At 31.2% G+C, this 20625-nt stretch overlaps 2 protein-coding genes across 7 annotated transcripts in view; one reads left to right on the top strand and one right to left on the bottom strand.

Moving 5' to 3' along the window:
• LOC126884820 (ankyrin repeat domain-containing protein 17-like) overlaps positions 1 to 20625 on the bottom strand; it is a 247095-nt gene that overhangs the window by 79549 nt on the left and 146921 nt on the right. For 4 of the 6 annotated variants that reach the window (XM_050651074.1, XM_050651072.1, XM_050651073.1 and 1 more), the window contains 2 exons: positions 18176 to 18364; positions 3331 to 3484 (listed from right to left, as the gene is read on the bottom strand). In XM_050651074.1, the coding sequence (XP_050507031.1) occupies positions 3331 to 3484; positions 18176 to 18364 (343 nt within the window). The remainder of the gene's footprint in view (positions 1 to 3330; positions 3485 to 18175; positions 18365 to 20625) is intronic. The other 2 variants (XM_050651075.1, XM_050651076.1) reach the window with 1 other exon arrangement.
• Positions 10289 to 12768, top strand: LOC126884823 (uncharacterized). Its single transcript, XM_050651081.1, has 2 exons — positions 10289 to 10739; positions 10992 to 12768. Exons 1-2 carry the CDS (start codon positions 10448 to 10450, stop codon positions 11630 to 11632), a joined length of 933 nt encoding a protein of 310 aa, XP_050507038.1. The 5' UTR covers positions 10289 to 10447; the 3' UTR covers positions 11633 to 12768.

Below are 20625 nucleotides of genomic sequence, written 5' to 3'. Positions count from 1 at the left end.
TGGAATTATCTTTCAAACAGTTTTTAGGTGAACCGGATATCGTAAACACGAACGAAGTTATTAAAAAAAAAACAATAACATTTTTTGGAAAAATTTTTAAAAGATAAATTTTGAAAAAATTTTGGAGCATAAATTTTAACGCTGTCAACATGTTCGGGGGCTCATTTGATATATATTTTTAAGTACTTTGACAAATGTTTATGTTATAAAATGCATCAATTTCCCGGTATTTCAGCTTGAATATGAGTTTTTTACTCGCCGAAAAAAATATACATTCAATTACCTATAACTCACTTTTAGTTAACATTAAAAGGTTTTTCTAGTAAGAAATTTATTTCACTTTTTATTAGCTTCAATTTTGATAATTATAACTTTTTTGTAAAAACTTACACTTTTTGAGTTATTGATGAAAAATTGGTTAAAAACATGCATTTTTCTCAAGAAAAATTAAAATCTTTGATCTTTAATAACTCAAAAAGTTCTGATTTATTTTAATAACTTTATAAAACAAATTTTGCTTGAAATTTGTCCCTGTATCGAATTATGGGGTTATTTTTAATAAAATAATTTTCACCCCCGAGAAGGGGTGGCATCCACCCCCAGGGTAAAAGCGCAAGTTGGCACCATGTCACCTTTGTTCCTTGAGATATCCTCTAACCACTCACCAATTTTCATGCAAATCGATGGAGGTTCAACGAAATCGGAGGTAATAGCTCATATCCACCTTCAGTGACTCCACTATATGGACTATACTTTAACTCAAAATATGTTCCAGGACGTACTTGAACACAGAGAAGATTATTGAAGAGTGAGTTCGAAGTGGAAATCCAAACGTCAAATAAACTTAATTTTTAAAGTAAAGTTGTGGCTTGTTTCCACCAGAAATACTAAATTGCATTAAGATGCTACAAGCAAATAGCTTCAGAACAACATATTTTGTCTTTTCCTTATTTATTATAAGCGCAAATTGTTTGCCTCTTATTATATTGTTCATTCATCTTTTAGTTCTTTCTTACTTGCCGTTAATAGTGTTAGATCGTCTGCTATAATGCTATACACTGATGACCATTCTTAGATATTGTTTCCTGTACATTTATTTTGCTTTGTCTGATTATACCTTACAGTATCAGATTAAAAGAAGTCATCGATAGCGGATCTTCTTGTTTTAATCCGTCCTTTGTTTCAAAATTATTTGATTTATTGCCCTTACATGTTATTTCGTTTGTTGTGTGAACGTTTTCCATAGTAATGTTTATCTCTCACAGTAATCTCTTTTGATTAGTTCGTACATTTGTTGTCTATTCACCATTTTCTTTTAGCGCAAATACATATTTGGTTTGTCGTCTATCTATTGTTTCTGAATCCTGCCTGATATTCGCCCAATATCTTTTCCGTGTATTGATTTAGCTTTTTTCTTATAACTTGTTTCAAGATTTTGTAAAGTACTTCTAGCAAAGCAATGCTACTATAGTTTTCACATCTCATTTCCATTATTTGGAAATATTGGCTCACAGCCAATATTTCTGTTATTCCTGGGATTTTTTAGTCCCTTTATTTCATTTTCTATTTCTTCCTTTATATGTACATATTTCTATTAGTGTATGATGCATGTGATCATCTTCAATTTCATTGATTGTTTCCATTTCTTATTCGTTTTTCTAACAGTTGTGTAAAATAAAGTTTCTATACTATACTAATATATTTTTATAAAGTTATAATGAAATTCAACACATTACTAATGCTAAAAACCTACATACAAAATGATACGATTTAACTTTATTGGCCCAAGAAGATACATTCAATACATTCGAAGGCACTAATTGTAAAAATGTAGACAAAAACACAATTTAACATGCAACATACAAGCATGCACAGATAAAAACAAAGTAGAATAACTTTAGAAACATTTAGTTACATCTATGTTTTACAGCACTGAAAATTTGGCACCCAAACCAACAATCATATCTGAACGTTATGAAACCTTGCTTAGGCTTTCCTCTCTTCAAGGTGGGGCTGCTTCTTTTTTTTTGTTGCGGGAGTTTGAAGTGAAGAATAGCACTGTCCATTGACGATAATAATGAGGAGAGTGACGGAACTTCTACTGGAGCGAAGAAATTGAAGATGGGCAAGAAGGGTAAGAGTTTTTAAGGCTATACATTGGAAACCGTCTTGAATTAGCGTTTTTTGATTGCAGCTTGTTATTGTCTGCGATGCCTAAGGAGAGTTTCTTCTAGGACGTCATGATATTCTTCAGGAAGTTCATTGCCAGCCAGTGTAGAAGCTTGGCTGGAGCTACGCTGCAATATCCAAGCGTTTGATCATCATGTTCAGGAGTCCATGGTGCATTTCTAGATTATAAAATTGGCACGGTATGAGTGCCTTGCCGTACTTGACAGCATTTCGTCCCAATTCGTTGGAATAAAATGGACATAGAAGAGGATTCGGAAACGATTGACTCTTCTGAGTCTGCAAATAAAAATATAAAGGGAAAGCGTACATAGGCCACCCGAATCTGCATCAATATATCTAAATAACCCCCATCTGGTTCCTACAGACGAATCATCAGCACAGTAAAACGGTTTTGATAGTATAAATGTGTCAAAAGCTCATATTTTTTTATTAATAAACGATTTCATATGCATAGTCTTATGGCTATAATAGTTAAGATGTAAATAAATGATTCTATCAATATTTTAAATGCTCTATATAAGACATCTGAAATTATAAATATTCACAAAATATTTTTGTTTACTAAAAATTTCTAATACCGACTCCCCTCCACTCCTTTAGAAATACAGACATATTTGAACAATGTAAACGAAAATTAACTCTCTGGTTCCTCCTCTCAAAATGAACAGACGCGAATCTCTCTTGACTGGTGACCTCCGCAGGCAACGTACGTGAGAATAACTCTCTATTGTTCTGACTCCCGGATAGAGAGGACGCTTGTTTCGCTATTTTATCTTGAAACGGTACCGTGATAAGTACCGTGAAGTTCTAAGATTCAGCCTCTCGTTGTGCTCTCGTAATGAACAAGCGCTTGTTCTCCTTGCGAACTAGTTTAAAATGCAAACAGTGATGTGTACACGGGTTTTTCGTGAAAGACAGACAAACAAGACATCCCGGTTCTGTAAGGGTTTCCTCTGGGTTTCACGGAAAATCTTCCTTGATTCAAGATATTTCACACTTATATACCAATGTTATGAAACCTCGACATATGTACAGAGAATAATAACCTTCCGATACGATAGTCTCTAGAAATGAATGCAATTTCAGATCTCTTGTATATAAATTGACACAAAATAATACAAATACATAATATTTGCTTACCTTGCTGCTTCTGTTGTTGCATAGCGATGTCGATATTCAGCATGTGGGGCAGTGTGTTATTGTTAGTAGCAGTAGGACACTGTTCTTGAGATATACCGTATTGAAAAACGTGGTTATGAGCTTGCGTTTTGCCATGAAGATCCCTTTCCACTCGCTAGAGAAATATAGAGATCAATATTTGGTTAGAAAGACAATCCCTAATTTAAACAAATACCCTTGGAACCCATAAGATACCCGTTAGTATATAGGGTCTGTTCCAACCAACAGTCAAACTAGTCAGAAATCGTCAGCAAGCAGTTCGCCAGTGCGAGAACATAATACAGTCATCAGTGCTACTCGCGCTGGTCGACTATTCGCTGATAGTTTCTGACTGGTTTGACCGCTAGTTGGAACAAACCTATAGCATAGTGTAAGTGTAATATAGTATAATGAGTTAATGTAATGATTTTCGTTCTTCTTTTCTTAAAATATGGTAGTAGTGGGTCGTTGAGTAGTAGTATGCGCAGAGAAATGATCTGACTCCCGAATTAAGTGAAAGACTTCATTCATATACCTACAATATGTTCTTTATAAATCGTAACCCTAGTAATTAAAACAATTACGAGTACACAAGCAAATTATGTATTTTTAACGCTGAAAGAATCAGAAAACTACCTTGTAAGAAGACAAAAATAGTAAGAACAACAACATAAACGCCCAAATTACAATAATTGACACACCGTTAGAAATAGTGGAGAAAATATTCTATTTAGGTTGCAATATTAAGGATGCTTGGGATCATGGCTACGAAATAAAAAGTTATATCGAAAAAGCCAGAAGCTCTTTTAACGGTCTTAGAAGATTCTCTGCAACTTATCTTTAAGTATCAATATAAGCATAAGAATTCTTAGATGTTCCGTCTTTAGTATCTCCTCTACGGAGTAGAGAGCTGGAGTCTTATAGAAGACCCCATACAATTAGAGGCATTTGAAATGTGGTGCTACCGACGTATGTTAAGGGTCACCACACATTTAACATAAAAATATTCTCCAGAGGTTAATAGTACAGTCATTGAAGCTTTTTAGCTCAAAAATTTTTTACTACGAACCGATTTACATGAAATTTTGGAATTAGGCTTATCCTACCGTTAACTTCAAAACCCGAACTCCGTTTTCACCCCGGGGGTGGTTGTCACCCCTTTTCGGTGGTGGAAATTTTTTTTTTTCAAAATAACCTCAGATATCGATAGAAGACCTAATTTTAAGCCAAAAATGTTGTATAAAGTATTTTCAAAAACCCAATACTTTGCAAGTTATTGGCAATTGAAAATTCGGAATTTTCTCACGATTTTCAAGTTTTTTGCAAATATCTCCAAAATATGCATTTTAACGATAATAATGAACAAAATTGTAGCAGGTAAAAAATAAACAAATTGGTTTTTTAAAGAGTGTAATATTAAGCGAGATACTGAAGATCAAGCCGTAATCGATGTATTCAATGCCATCTAGCGGAGAGCGAATAAATTTTATGCATGCTAATGAGAAAGGATTTTATAGTGCTTAAAATAAGCTTTAAAATGAGCACTGTTAAAAGTCTTTTGTACGTAAAATGACAGCTGTAATGAAAAAAAAAAATATGAAAAAAAAATTTTTAGGAAACGCTTTTCTTTAGTTCCGAGTGACTAAAATTAAAAATATTAAAAAATCAACTAAAAAGCAAAAAATAAAAAAATTGAAAAAATCCAACACATTCGTCAAAGAAAAGCGTGGCGCGTCTTCATCGAATAAACTGTTTTTGCACCACGCTTTTCTTTAACGAATGTGTTGGATTTTTTCAATTTTTTTATTTTTTGCTTTTTAGTTGATTTTTTAATATTTTTAATTTTAGTCACTCGGAACTAAAGAAAAGCGTTTCCTAAAAATTTTTTTTTCATATTTTTTTATTTTTTACTTTTTAGTCTTACACTTTTCAAACATTAAAATATATCATCATATTTATTAAAATATGTATATAAAACATATGATGTACAAACATAAAAAGTAGTCGGAATCGGCAAAAAATTTGAAACTTCATTGTTTATTTGTGAAGCATAACGTAAACAATTAACGTAAAAAGTAAAATTATGTATAGTTCATATCATTAGCTACAATCCGTAAAAATTTCAAATTTCTACATTGTAAAAAACAAGAGAATTTAAGCATTTTCCATTAAAATCGTTTTTTTATTTAAACAATTATTAAACATAAACAAATTTTTTTATTGACTATTCGTGTATTGTTCCCGCGAATGCATATGTCTGCAAACATTCATTCATTTGCATTGAAGATAAGGCAGGCAAATTAGCCTCTAAAGATTTGACGCAAACTATTGAACTAAAGAAAAGCGTTTAAAAAAGAAGAATGTGTGTAACTTATTAAATTTAAATTAAAATACATTTTACTGCTGTCAGAAACCAGACAAAAATGTTTATATAATACATAAATTGAATGTTAAAACTTCCAAGAGGCAGGTGGCTGGCGGGAGCTGGCTTGAATATTTAATTTAATCGAAAAGCAATGTTTATTTCTGAAATACACATTTTTTTCTCTTTACGGGCAACTGTAAAATGTATTCTGAGTTAAATAAATTACATACATTCTTCTTTTTTGTCAAATAATTTAATTAAAAAATTATTTTTGGACACCCTGTACAAATAATTATATAAATTTTTATATTACTGAATAAAGAATTGAATGATCTTTCAAATGAGCTATCGCATATCCCCTATTCTCATTTAAAAAAATCATCGATTACGTCATCGCGCCCAGATGGTTGACGTCACTAGTATGACATATATTCCAAAATATCGTAATTTAAAAATAAAAATCGACCTCTTTCGGGATTTTTCCTTAAAGTCGCCTTTTTACGAAATAACGAATTTATTCCTTTCATTTGCATCGTACTGTATAAACAAGTATATGAGTGTTCAAAATTTAAAACTCTATTGTTTATTTATGACGCATAACGTAAACAATTACCGTAAAAAGTGAAATTATGTATAGGTTATATCATTAGCTACAATCCGTAAGTTTCAAATTTCTACATTGTAAAAAACAAGAGAATTTATAGTTCAGAGAAATAAGGAAAAAAAATAGCCTGTTGGTGACACAACCCCCTCCAGGCCGAAACCAAATTTTTTGAGTAATGTAGACATCTATAATAATAACCTATATATTTCCTGCAGCCGATTTTGATGATATACATAGTTATAAACAAATGAAGATCAAAAAACGGTAAATTTTCGCTTTTTTCGTCTATTACTAAGAAAATAGGCATTTTAAACAAATTTGAGAGTAAGAAACTCATAAACGGTATATAAAACTTCAATATGGCGTTTGCTTAATATGTCTATCCTTATTGGTTGCTTAGAAAATTGCAAAATAAATCATAAATTTTGAGTTTATATAAATATTTATAACTTATGTAAAAATTAACTTAGAACCTTCTTATTATACAGAATGCTGATACTTATGGTACTTAATTCATACCCTAAATTTCGAAGAAATTGGTAAAATAATTTAAAAGTTATTTAATTTGTTTATCCCAAATTTATTTTTTTACAACACTGTAAGTCAGAAAATGATGAAGCTACAGTAATACTTTGGATAGTTTATGGAAGAAGGAAATTTACAGTATTAATTTAATTAAAAAAAAATTACAAAAAATAATTATAAATATTGCAAAATTATTTTGCAAAAACATGTGAATTAAATAAATGGGGGGCTAACTTTGTCCCTAATTGTCCTAGGACAGTTGTTTTTCTTTCTAAATGTGTATAAAAATTCAGTCTTTCTAAATATGAAAAAATAATTTTTCTACAGGTAACGGTTAAAAAGTTATTCTAATTGTTTATAAGTAAGCAAAAAATCGACATGTTTTTCAAAATAATTTTACACTGTTTAAAATTTTTTTTGTCATTTATTTTTAATAATGGTAATAGTATAAATGTTCTTCTTTCATAAACTGTCCGAAGTATGATTGTAACCTCATAATTTTCTGACTTGTAGTGTTGCAAAAAAAAATGAATTTGGGATAAACAAATTAAATAACTTTTAAACTATTTGACCAATTGCTTTGAAATTTAAAATATAATTTAAGTACAAGAAGTATCATCATTTCGTGTAATAAGGAGGTTCTAAGTTAATTTTTACATAAGTTATGAATATTTTTAAAAACTCAAAATTTATGATTTATTTTGCAATTTTCTAAGCAACCAATAAGGATGGACACATTCAACGAACGCCATATTGAAGTTTTTTATACGATTTATGAGTTTCTTACACTCAAATTTGTTTAAAATGCTTAACTTTTTGGTAATAGACGAAAAAAGAGAAAATTTAGCGTTTTTTGATCTTCATTTGTTTATAACTATGTATATCATCAAAATCGGCTGCAGGAAACATATAGGTTAATAATATAGATGTCCATACTACTCAAAAAATTTGGTTTCGGCCTGGAGGGGGATGTGTCACGAGAAAAATCTTATTTCTCTGGACTATTAGGCCTTTTTCCATTAAAATCGTTTTTTTGTATTTAAACGATTAATAAACATAAACAAAATTTTTTTGCTGTCGATTCGTGTATTGTTCCCGCGAATGCATATGTTTGCAAATTTTCATTCATTTGCATGGATGAAAAGGTAGTCAAATTAACATCCAAAGATTTGACGCAATCTATTGAACTAAATAAAAGCGTTTAACAATCTTAAGATAACATGCTAAGAATTTATTTTGTATACAAAAATATTTTATTATATTATTATTCACAAGTTTATTTTCATATTTTCTACACCCACTACTGCAAATTGGTGTAACTTACAAACAAGGTTGGGGTACAAGTGTACCCCAGGTAGCATTCCAGGGTTCAAGTCGCCTTTTTACGAAATAACGAATTTATTCCTTTCACTCGCATCGTACTGTATAAACAAATATATGAGTGTTCAAAATTTAAAACTTTATTGTTTATTTATGACGCATAACGTAAACAATTAACTTAAAAAGTGAAATTATGTATAGGTTATATCATTAGCTACCATCCGTAAAAGTTTCAAGTTTCTACATTGTAAAAAACAAGAGAATTTAGGCCTTTTTCCATTAAAATCGTTTTTTTTTATTTAAACAATTAATAAACATAAACAAAAATTTTTTGTTGTCTATTCGTGTATTGTCACCGCGAATGCATATGTCTGCAAATTTTCATTCATTTGCATGGAAGAAAAGGTAGTCAAATTAACATCCAAAGATTTGACGCAATCTATTGAACTAAATAAAAGCGTTTAAAAAACGAACATCTAATGGTTTTTTTTTAATCAATGGATTTCACAAGTGCCATTTCCACCAAAATTAAAATGAATCGTATTCCGTCTAGAATCAACTTTAATATAAAGAGTTTGAGAGATTCTAGCAGTTTCGCTGCTTTGGAACACATATTTTTTGAAAAAATCACGATTTTATCTTTTCATATTATCTCAAAAATAATGAAAGATACGTAAAAAAGTGTAATAATAAAAAATTTTTTGACAAAAATTTTGGTGTGTTTGTTTTTCCTCTCACACAAAAATTGACGAAGATAGGATTGATTAAAGAGCTCGCAGTAGCGCAACAACAGTCTCTCTCGAGCCCTTTGACCCTTCACCGTTTCAAAATAAAAGGTTTCTCACTACATATTATACAGAAAAAAGTTGTAGCTCTTTTAATTACCTTCAAAATGGTTTTTTATAAGTTTTGATAGCTTCAAAATTGAAGTAGTTATGGCCCAAAAACTAAATCATACATATTCAATGTTTTAATTTAGGGGTAGTTTTAAGGGTTAAAGAACTTGAGCATATGATTTTCCAGCATAGCTTTTTCGAGAACGTGGAACGATATTTAAATCCTTTTTAGTTTATCAAAAGAAATTTTTTATACAATTTTTAATCGAGGGGTTAATTTTAAAGGTTGAAAGGGGTTAACAATTAAATAATTAAGATAGAGAACGTAAAATATTATTTACTCTATATTTAAGTCTTCTTGTCAAACCAAATTAATTTTTTGTAAATTTTTTCTATTTAGGGGTTGTTTTAAGGGTTGAAAGGGGGTTAACAATATGTTAATTAAGATAGAGAACGTGAAATATCATTTACTCTATATTTAAATTTTTTAAATTCATACTAAATTAATTTCTTGTAAATTTTTTCGATTTAGGGGTTGTTTGCAAGGGTTATACGGTTTTCAAGGAGATGAAAATGAGTTTAACATGAGGTTATTGTGTTAGAAAACACTTCACAATGTCACTCTTTATTATTAAACACGTTTTCTGGCGATAAAATGGCTCAATGTCAATTTTTCCATTAAGGGGTTGTTTTCACCCTTTAAAAATAAAAAACGGAAGTTCGAGTCAATATCACTTTTGAAGTTAAGGGTAAGATAAGCCTAATTCCAAAACCTCATGTAAATCGGTTCACAGTAAAAAATTTCGGAGGTAAAAACCTATTTTACGCTTAAATGACTGCACTATAAGGAAAGTCAAAGAAATTATTAACACCGCAAAGAACAGAAAATTAGCTTACTGCGACCACATTATGTGGTTATAATAGTAAATACTGACTTCTACAGCTGATTCTACAAGGCAAGATTAAGGACAAGAGAGGTCCTGGACGTAGATGTATGTCCTGGACGTAGATGTATATCCTGGCTGGCCAATCTTAGGAAGTGGACTGGTCTAACGTCAACTGATCTATTTCGAGCTGCTGTAAAGAGGTCAATGTGGTCGATGACATCATAGAAAACACCTTTAGAAGAAGGAAATAACTAAGGAACTTACAGTAACTGCTCCGTTGAATCATTTTGAACGTCGATAGATACCCAATAACAGTAAATACAAGCATTGATTAAAAACACCATAGATAGCTCACCTCTTGGTAACCGAAAGACGTATCAAAAACTAGATGGCGCTACTCGAAAACCGTATCGAGATTTCTCATTCTCTCTCTGACTTGCGAGAAGGTAGGAGTAGTGTCAGGGCCGAACTTACCCTATAGGTGTATTATCTGTGACAGGCAGGTGTTGTGACAAATTAGAGCGGAATTTTATAAAAAAAAAGGACTCATATTTTAGACAAAATGGCCTCTGTAACTCATAAGTGTGTTTACGCGGGATGTTTTGAAAGAAACGATGGAACAAATAATAATATATCTTTCTTTAAATTTCCACTGAAAGACGTAGAGCGTACAAAAATTTGGCAAAAAAACTGCGGGAACATTGATATTTTATTGATGGATATCACTGACCTTAAACAGAGGGTAATTTGCCAGCATCATTTTGCAGTGGAACATATTTACCAAAGTGGCCAAAGAAAGTTATTAAGGAAAAATGCTGTTCCTCTAAAATTTACACAGTTAACAACTGATTTAGGTGAGTACTCAATTTTATAAATATTTTTATGTTTGCCTAATGCGCTTTGTCAATGAGAATACTACTATTAAAATATATTTTATATAAAATCAGTGGATATTTAATGATTTAAACATTTTTATACAATTAAATCAAAAGAGATTTTTTTTTTAAATATGAATGCGTTGTTACTATCACTCCAGAAATAATGATGATGCTTGTTTTGCTTTAATTAAAATTACACATACATTTCAATGATTACACCTATTTTAGGTGATATCCCACCAGTATGCTCTACATACGTTTATTGCGGTACGAAACGTAAAAGATCTACAAGTGACGATTGTATGGTTAGGTCAACTCCATCGCCTAAGAGATCAAGTAGTAGTCTCAGTGATATTTCCAGTTTTGAAATTAATTTGCCCACAAAACTTGAAGCTGAATTGACGGAGAAGGTAAAAAAATTGGAGTATCAAGTAAATGCTTTAAAGAAGAAGTGCCGTCAGAAGAACAGTCGGCGTTGTAGAAGAACAACAAAAAACAAAAAATCGGCAACCAAATTCATGTTACAGGTACTGTTAGAAAATAAAAGCAAATACGTGCACACATGTGTTAATATGCAGTTTTCACACAAAACTCGTTCACAATGGAGTCACAATGAAAAGGATTTAGCTCTGGCCATTTATTATAAGTCTCCTAGTTGTTACAAATTTTTAATTAGATCTCTTAACTTTATATTACCTTCAGTAAAAACAATTCAAACTTGGTTGCGTGTCATAAAATTAAGAACTGGTTTAAACACTTCCTTAATTGACAAGTTGAAGAAAAAAGCAGAGACAATGGATGAGTTGGAAAAAATTTGTGTGTTAATGTTTGATGAAATTTCTTTGAAAAAAAAAATTGGAGTACAATAAATTAGATGACATTATAGAAGGGTTTCAAGATTTAGGTGCTTTAGGAAGAACAAACAAACTTGCCAACACAGGTCTGGTTTTCATGATGCGCGGCTTGCTACATAACTGGAAGATTCCGATTTGCTATTTTGTTACAGGTGGTCCAATACATAGCGACAACTTAAAAAACATTGTAGTTGAAGTTGTTTCAAAATTACAAAATATTGGGTATATACCAAAAGTGTTAGTGTGTGATCAAGCATCTAATAATAGAGCTTTATTTAAGCTGTTAGGCGCATGTAAGGATCAGCCTGCAATAGAAATAGGAAATCAGAGGATTTTCACTGTTTTTGATACACCCCACTTATTAAAAAGTCTAAGAAATAATTTTCTTAACAAAAAGTTGACGTTTTTTGCCGATTCTAACCAGATATCGTGGCAAGATATTGAATACACATACAACATCGATAGAACCAATGTGAGAGCACGATGCATGGTGAAAATAACAGACGTTCACATAAACCCTAATAATTTCCAAAAAATGCGTGTAAAATTAGCAGCCCAAATTTTTTCCAACTCAGTTGCCTCAGCAATATCAACAGCAAAATCTGTAGGCCAGTTACACACCAAAACGGCTCCTCATACTGCCGAATTTTTAAAAATTATAAATAATATTTTTGATGGTCTTAACAGCAAATATTGTAGTGATAGTAACCCAAACAGAAAGCCAATGTCAACTTTAAGCAAGTCAACTGAAAACTTAAAAGCAGGTTTAGAATATTTTAAAAAAATTAAAGTTTTTGAAAATCAGAAAGAGAGAAATAATATTCACTGTCTACACGGCTTTCAGTGGACAATTTTGTCAGTTTTATGTTTGTGGGAGGAACTTCAAAAATATAATGTGTCATATCTTTTAACATCTTTTCTGAACCAAGATCCTCTAGAAAATTTTTTCTCTATTGTGCGCAATCGGGGTGGTTACAATCCAACACCTAGTGTTAGTCAGTTAAGAATTGCCATTAAGCATAACACAAATATTAAACTAAAAATTGCTTTAGACAATGGAAATTGTGAAATAGCACAAACTGATAATTTAGATTTAACCCACGAAGTAACCAGCGTCGAAATATCTGACGAGTCCATTGAAACCCAAACAGTTCATGTAGAACAATATTTAGACATGCAAAAGGAAAATAATGACAACCAAATTTTAAGCACGGCACATTCCAGCAAATGTAGCATAACAAATTTAGAAACGTGTGCTGTTACATATGTCGCTGGTTATATTTACTATAAGATTATAAAGAACTTGAATTGTAGTAAATGCCAGGAAGACTTGCTAAAAGACAACAAAATTCTATTACAGAAACACGAATTAATGTTACTTTTCAGAGATTATGGCGCAAATGAAGAAATAAAGTTTCTTCAGAGACCATCAGATTTGTTTGTTACTATTACTACAATATTGTTAGAAAAGTTTCACGAGGCTTTTAATTTATTTAAAGTAGATAATGCAGTTTTCGAAAAAATTGAAACCTACAGTCGGAAAAATGAAAGAATACCCATGAACGAACATATAAAACACGCTGTATTTTCCTGTCACCGTGTCACACAAAAAATTGGCCAGCGCAAGTACATGTAATAATTATTGTTACATGTACTTGCACTGGACAACTTTCTTTGTGACACTGTGACAGGAAAATACAGCGTGTTTTATATGTTCGTTCATGGGTATTCTTTTATTTTTCCGACTGTATGTGACTAACCATATTTTATTATTCTTTTTCTCATGATCATCTTTCAGTGCGTCACAGTTTTTCGATTTCTCTCTAACGCATTAAATTGTATGTGACAGAAAAAAAGGCACGTCTGGGAATACTTCGGTAATTATTCTAGTTCGGTGATTATTCTAGTTGTCGATAGATGGCGCCATAATCAAAAAAGAATTATTTATTAAATAAAATAATAATATTATCAATATAATCTGTACAATTTATAAGACTATACAAATGAAAGAAAATACCATTTTATAAATGCAATAGACACAATTGATTTGGTTTTATTCCAAATTGAAAATAAAATTTGACAACTGTCAGATTTAACTAAAATGTCACGTTAGAATAAATGTCATAAATGTGTATTATCACGGACTTACCTATTTTTCTATAATTTGTGACGCACTGAAAAATGTTCATGAAAAGGAGAATAACTACTAATTGGCTTAAAAGCTGCGAAGACCATAAAAGGAAAATTATAAAATTTTTGGTAAAAAACTTTTTAAAACTTGTCAGTGGTATAACGTTAATGAAAGCAAACAGAAAACTAAAAGGGAAAAGATTCACAGAAAATTACATATTTTCGATAAAAGTAAAGGTAAACAAACATCAAAATGCAAAAATTCGACAAGTAAACAGCAAAAAATTCAACAGACTGACAGCCACAAAAGTAAACAAACCAGAAACGTCACAAATTGTATTTAAAATATGAAAACGTCTTTTTTTCTACCTAGATCTTTTCAATGTACTTAGTGCGTTCATAAAAATAACATGTGTTTTTACTTAATAACAGGCGGTAGCTGGTTTGTCTTTAGTTTCATGCGTGGAAGAGAATGATGCTAGATAAAAAGTATATGTTTTATCTCGCCGGGTATGAATGACGCACGGGTAAATAACCGTGGACTTAACTGTATGTTAAACTACACTATTAGCTTTAGTCTCTATATACAGTAGATATTAACAAGTATTTTATATCAGGAAAACAATATCAGTATGTCTTAAAACCTTGGAATCATATAGAAAACTTTTTTATTAAGTTTAGGGAAAAATGTATTATTGATAAAAACTTGCATGTCTCAAAACTAAAAATAAAAGAATCAGATGTCAGATATTATGAGTCGTATACCAAGTTTGTTAAAAAATATTAATTCTTCTCAAGAGTCATATACCTTCATTTTTAAAGCACTTTCATATAAATATTAACGTGGTTTTTGATTGTTCTCGACTTTTAATAATAATAACATGTTTCAATATTGTCAACAATGAAAGTACTTCTTCAGAAAAAGAAATAATAAATATATATCTTTTTTTCCCAATATTTTAATTTTACAATCTTATCACAGTATATAGAGGTTCCCTCTTTATACTGTGATCTTAGTTTGAAAAGAATTAATATTCAAATATACTTATTTACTTTGTTTTTAAATATGATCTCATTAGTGATGTTTTAAACTTTCTAATCCTGTCTGTTTAATCCAGCTTTTACCTATTGTTCCTAGGCAAATGGCCTTCAACTATTTATATGTTGGAAATTCCCTGTCACTTTATCAAGATATGTATGTACTTACATTATTCATTTTGAACGTTGGGAATTTGTGGTATTTTTTCAAAGAAAGATAATAATCTATTGTATTTGGTACTCACCACTACTTTTTTTTAAAACATCGATGTCTTAATTCTAGAAAGTCCTTAGATAATTTTTAAATGTAAAAAGTATGCGATCGAACAGTAAATCATATTGATTTTAGTTCACCTCAGTACAATTTCTTATTTTGCACAGACTTCTATATTGCCTTTTCTAGATAAATTGTCAATTTTTTGTAGTACAATGTTACTATCAGAACAACATTTATATCCTCTTCTTCTTGTCGAAGTTCCTTCTCATATCGAAGGTTGGCCATCACTACAGCTATCCGTACCTTATTGGCGCCTGCTTTGAAAATATCTATTGAGCTGCAACTATACCACTCTCTTAAGTCTCTCAGTCAGGAAATTCTTCTTCTACCTATGGATCTTTTACCCTTAATTTTACCTTGCATTATGAGCCTAATATCTCATATTTCGCTCCTCTGGTAATTTGGCCTAAATCCAGCTTTCTTGTATTGATGTTCTTTATCACCTCGCAATCCTTTTGTAACATTGTAACCTTCTTAATACTTTTGCATTTGTAACTCGTTAGATCTAGGTATTTTCAAAATCCCTCTATAGCACTACATCTCAAATGCTTCCAACTTATTTATATTGTCTACTTTTAGTGTCTAGCTTTCCATTCCATGTAACAAAGTCGAGAACACGTAGCATCTTAAGGCTCTTATCCTCAGCTACAGAGGAAGATCCCGATTAACAAACAATTTTTTCATTTTTATAAATGCTTGTCTTGCAATTTCAATGCGTGTCCTGATTTCTCTAATAGATACATTGGTCATCGTTTTTATTTACCCAGGTTCCTAGATATTTGCAGTTATTTTGTAAAAATTTATAGCTATATATTAGGTTTTATTTTCGGTAAATTAATAATGTAGATATTTGAATACTTCAACTATTGCGATTAATTTAGCTGTAGTTATAGTAGTATTATTGTCTAGTTTTATAACATTTTTATTTATTTATTTAATTGGCATTGGTAAATGCCATACAGCCAGTCACAACATGATAGAATTTTCTAAATATAATCTTAACTATTATAAAACTATAGCTAAAACTATTTTATAAAACTACAGTAGAAAACTATAATAGAAACCAATAATACCATTGAATCACGGTTTTTACTCCAAATTTTAAATAACCGCTTGGGTTGACACGAAATTTTGGAATACATATAGGAAAGAAGAAAAGTAATTCTAAGCAAGTTAATACTTTTCGAGGTATTTGCGAGTAAATATGTTCATTTTTCAACAAAAAAAAAAACACTTTTTAGGTGGGTTTTTGCAAATAACTCAAAAAGTAAATATGTATTTTACCGAAAAAAAGGTTTCCAGTAAAAATATAGCTTCTAAAAAGAGAAAAAAATGGTGTATGTATGAACTCTCTAGACCCAGTAGAAGCAAAGTTGTAACTAATGAAAAATAGTTTCATATCTGTCAAATTTCAAAGCAAATATTTCAACGTGAAATAACCAAAAAAGTTTACACTTTTTGGGGAAAACTCAGTACGACTTTTTTAAAGTGTTCAAAAAAATATTCATTTTTGTTTTTTAATAAATTTCTAGCATAAAAAGTAAGTTACGCTCAAAATAAAGTTGGTCAAAAAAACTCGGGAAAATCAGCCCCCAATTAGCATTTTAAATCAAATTAATCGTTACCGCTTCCCAAGTTACTTATGTATTATTTATACTGATCTGTAAGTTTCATTTGTTCAAAGGGCTTATTTTTTAACAATTTTTTTTTTATTTTGAAAAAAATGTTTTTTTCAAAATAACTTAAAATTTATTAGTGACACCAAAAATCACAAAGAGTAAAAAAAATGTAGGTTTTGCTTTTCTGAATATTTTGGATTTTTTGTTTTTCTGTAAGGCAAAAATTGGTTAAGATGTGGCTGTTCAAAATTTGCATACCCTCGTGATTTTTGACTAGTTCAAGCCCTTTCAACTAGAGCTCCTTCAAAAATTTCCACTTTGAACCGATGAAACAATACATACACGAGTAAAGCAAGTTGTGATCTTGTGAAGTTGTAACGATTAATTTCATTTAGGATGCTAATTAGGGGGTGATTTTCACGATTTTTTAACAAAAAAATAGGAACCAAATATATTTTGATCATAACTTGCTTACTTTTGACGCTAGAAACTTAACAAAAATAATATAAATAAACCTTTTTTAAACACTTTAAAAAAGTTGTAATGAGTTTTCGTCGAAAAGTGCTTCATTTTTTTTATTATTTCACGTTGAAATATTCAACATGGAATTTGACGAAAAAGAACTTATTTTTCAATAACTCGAAATAAGTATTGACGTAGTGAAAAAACTCTATAGAACAAAAGTTGCTTAGAATTAGTGATTTTAGGCACTTCTGAACTTATCTTGAACATATATTTTTTCACTCCCGAGAAGGGGTGATACTGAACCATAGGGCCAAAGCACACATCGGTACATCATTTGTTTTTCTTTGACATCTTAGCTAGGCTTAAGCCAAATTTCATGTCAATCCAAGCGATTCTTTAAAATTAGGAGGTTTTTTGCAATATTTTACCGTGAGTGAATGGACTAAATCTGGAAATAAATTATGTATCTTAGCTTGAAATATTTTAGTTTGCATCAATTCTGGAAATTAATTTGTTTGAAAAGTTACAGAAAAGTAATTTACATGACATGTAATTTATCACTGCTAATTTTATTATGTATTTTATATTTTGTTATTCCTTTGTAGTGTATTGATAAATAAATAATTTTTAAAAATCCTCTACTGTTTTCATTAATCAATTTTTAGCGTTTTTTCTGAAGTAAAATCGGAATTCCATAATATAGATTACAAGCACGTTAAAATTATTTGTGAAAATGCTGAATGCCACCCTTATATTGTCGTCTATTGCACTGGACAATGGCTGGAGCAGGTAACTCAAATTTATTTTTCAATCTTGGCAAAGATTTCAATTAATGTCGCCACCATACAGTCAGGTAGTACTTAGGCTTGAGGGGTAAAGAGGTGTAAGTAGGCGGAGTTTAACACTGAATTCGTTTTTACCTTAGAGTGAGGTATCTATGTGTGTGTTTATAATCAATGATACAAGTTTTAGGCAACATGTGATGATGTCTGAATGATGTGGTGATCATTAAAATTTCTACATCCTTACATGTAATTCCTCGAGAATTTGTTGTTTCTGGCTCGATCCCTCCTCACCGTTCCCGCTAAATTGTTGTTTTTTCCTGTTCTTAATGAAGTCTATGAGCGAGTTGTTGGGCTCGTCCTTGTTTAAAAAATCCACGGCGGCGGCGTTCGCCATGAAAACTTCGTCTTCGAATTCGAGGGGCTGCGTCCGCACCTAGATCATATTTTTTATATTTCTACACTTAAAACCTACTTTTATCTAACTACTGCGCAATTGCAACGAAGCTGGTCTGGAACGCTGACAGTCAAGGTGAGATATTAGATATTAGACTACATTAGGGATTTAAGCATGGGAAAGTGTTAAAAGCAATGACGAAAAAGCATCGAAGTGTCGATTTTGAAAACAATTTGGATAACTTATTTTTATATCTAACATTCTGCTTCACACTGATAGTTTATCTTAGTAAGTAAGGAGAAAACTGTAATCTTCTCCCTATACAGGGTGTTTGGTAGGTCGATGGAAATTTTTTAAGGGATAATAGGGGACGCCATTTGCAAAATTTTTTGCTAATAATGTATCGCTCAAACTGTTAAGGTTTTCGAAATAAAGTTAAATTTAATATTCGAAAATAAGGCTGCTCGTCTATTTTATTTTTAAAAATAATTATCTAAGCGAGATACTTCCCTGACATGCAAAATGCCTTACGTATTACTTGCTCAGATTGCAAAAACGCTTCGTTGTTAATGCAACTCCAAACACAATTCGGATGTCAAAACAGTAAAACGCGCCTTTCATACGCATACAATAACCATGTTTATAAACCAAAATAAACCACTTCATAGCAGGTAGATTGTTTTTTGATTGTTATGCGTTCGGAGAATGACGATAGCTGATGGAAATTGTATGCGAAGAGTTAGTTTTGTAGGTTTACATTTTTATTCCATTCGTAGAACAGGGAGGTAGTACGCCTAGATAATTTTTAAACGTGAAATAGACGGTTGTCGAATATTGACAAATTTAACTTTATTTCGGAAACCTTAACAGTTTGAGCGATACATTATTAGCAAAAAAATTTGCAAATGGCGTCCCCTATTATCCCTTAAAAAATTTCCGTCGACCTACCAAACACCCTGTATACCATTTCAGAGAATTATCTGATGATTTTCCTAATTTTCTTGGAACCAGATATAACTTCGGATTTCATAGCTTTTCTATCTCTCTCCCTGTATTGTTCGTCTCTGCTTCTGGCCATTTTCTTTAACTCGCGCATAGGTCCCTTGCATGCTATTGTAGTTTGGTCGATCCATCTTGTTGTGGATCTTCCTCGTAATTTTCGGCTTCTTCCTTTCCTTGGAGATTAAGTCTTCCCGTGCTTTCTATGTCTGCTCTGCTCTCATAACATATCCAAATTGCTTTCGATTGTTGGAAATGGGATTTGCTGGAGAACCTTTAGCTCATTTAAAATTGAATTACTTCTCCTGTGGTCTGTCCACGAGATTCACAACAATCTTCTCTAACAAAAAGAACATCGGGAGGGAAACTCTAAACCTTTCAGTGGCGTCTATCTTTCTTCTTTCAGCTTGTATTAAGGTCCAACATTTACATTCTTATGTCACTATTGGGAATATTAAGCAGTTGATCAACGTCATTTTTAGAGATCGTGAAATTTGAGAGTCCTTTCATATTTTGGCTATCTTTCCTATGTCGACTTTTGTTACATCACATCTACGTTTTATTTCTTCCTGTAGTGACTGTGTTTTTGATCAATGATTCTAGATATATACCTATAAGTATGAGCTCACAATCTCAAACCGGTCAAAGTTTATATGTGGATGATTGTTATGTAGTCTATCCACTATCCTAATCTTTGACTTTGTTAACTGCAAACCAAATATTTCACTTTCGTTTTCAGTCAGTCGTATGAGATCAAGTAACTCTTCTTGACTGGGCTGTGCCATTTGCGAAACGTAGGTTGTTTTGTTTTAGGCCATTTATTGACATGTCATTTTATCTTCTTTCAAGCGATCTTATCATAATTTGCTCCCCATACATATTTAATAATTATGGAGACAGTACACAACCTTGTCTGACACCTTGTTCTGGATATAATTCGTCTGAGAGTGTGTCAAACACTTAAAAAACTGTTTTAGTAGCGTGTTTGTATAGTTAAGTTATAAGTGAAATTAAGTGTTTTGGTACACCTACTATGTTTATTTTTATAATATATAATATATTTATTTTGTCTGTAAGTACCCTTCTGCTTTAATTTTTGTCAAAGCTGATTTGTTCTCCTTTTGAAGTGACTGCTGCAGTATTTCCTTTCTGAGTTCATTGGGCCAAGAGTAAGTCTCAACTTTTCATCTACCCATTTCTGTGTCTCCTATTTTTTTAATTGTTTATCTCAGGTTAGTACATAAACATAAATAAGTCATGCAATGTAAACGTGTACAAATATAGACAGTACATGATATATA

This window comes from Diabrotica virgifera, chromosome 5 (genome assembly GCF_917563875.1).
Source record: "Diabrotica virgifera virgifera chromosome 5, PGI_DIABVI_V3a".
Taxonomy (NCBI): domain Eukaryota; kingdom Metazoa; phylum Arthropoda; class Insecta; order Coleoptera; family Chrysomelidae; genus Diabrotica; species Diabrotica virgifera.
The sequence above is the reverse complement of the archived record's forward strand: the minus strand, read 5'-3'. Positions and strand labels throughout refer to the sequence as shown.

Coding starts and splice junctions, on each gene's coding strand:
- LOC126884823 (XM_050651081.1), top strand. CDS start 10,448: ATGGCCTCTGTAACTCATAAGTGTGTTTACGCGGGATGTTTTGAAAGA. Junction 10,740..10,991: donor ACAGTTAACAACTGATTTAG/GTGAGTACTCAA, acceptor CACCTATTTTAG/GTGATATCCCACCAGTATGC.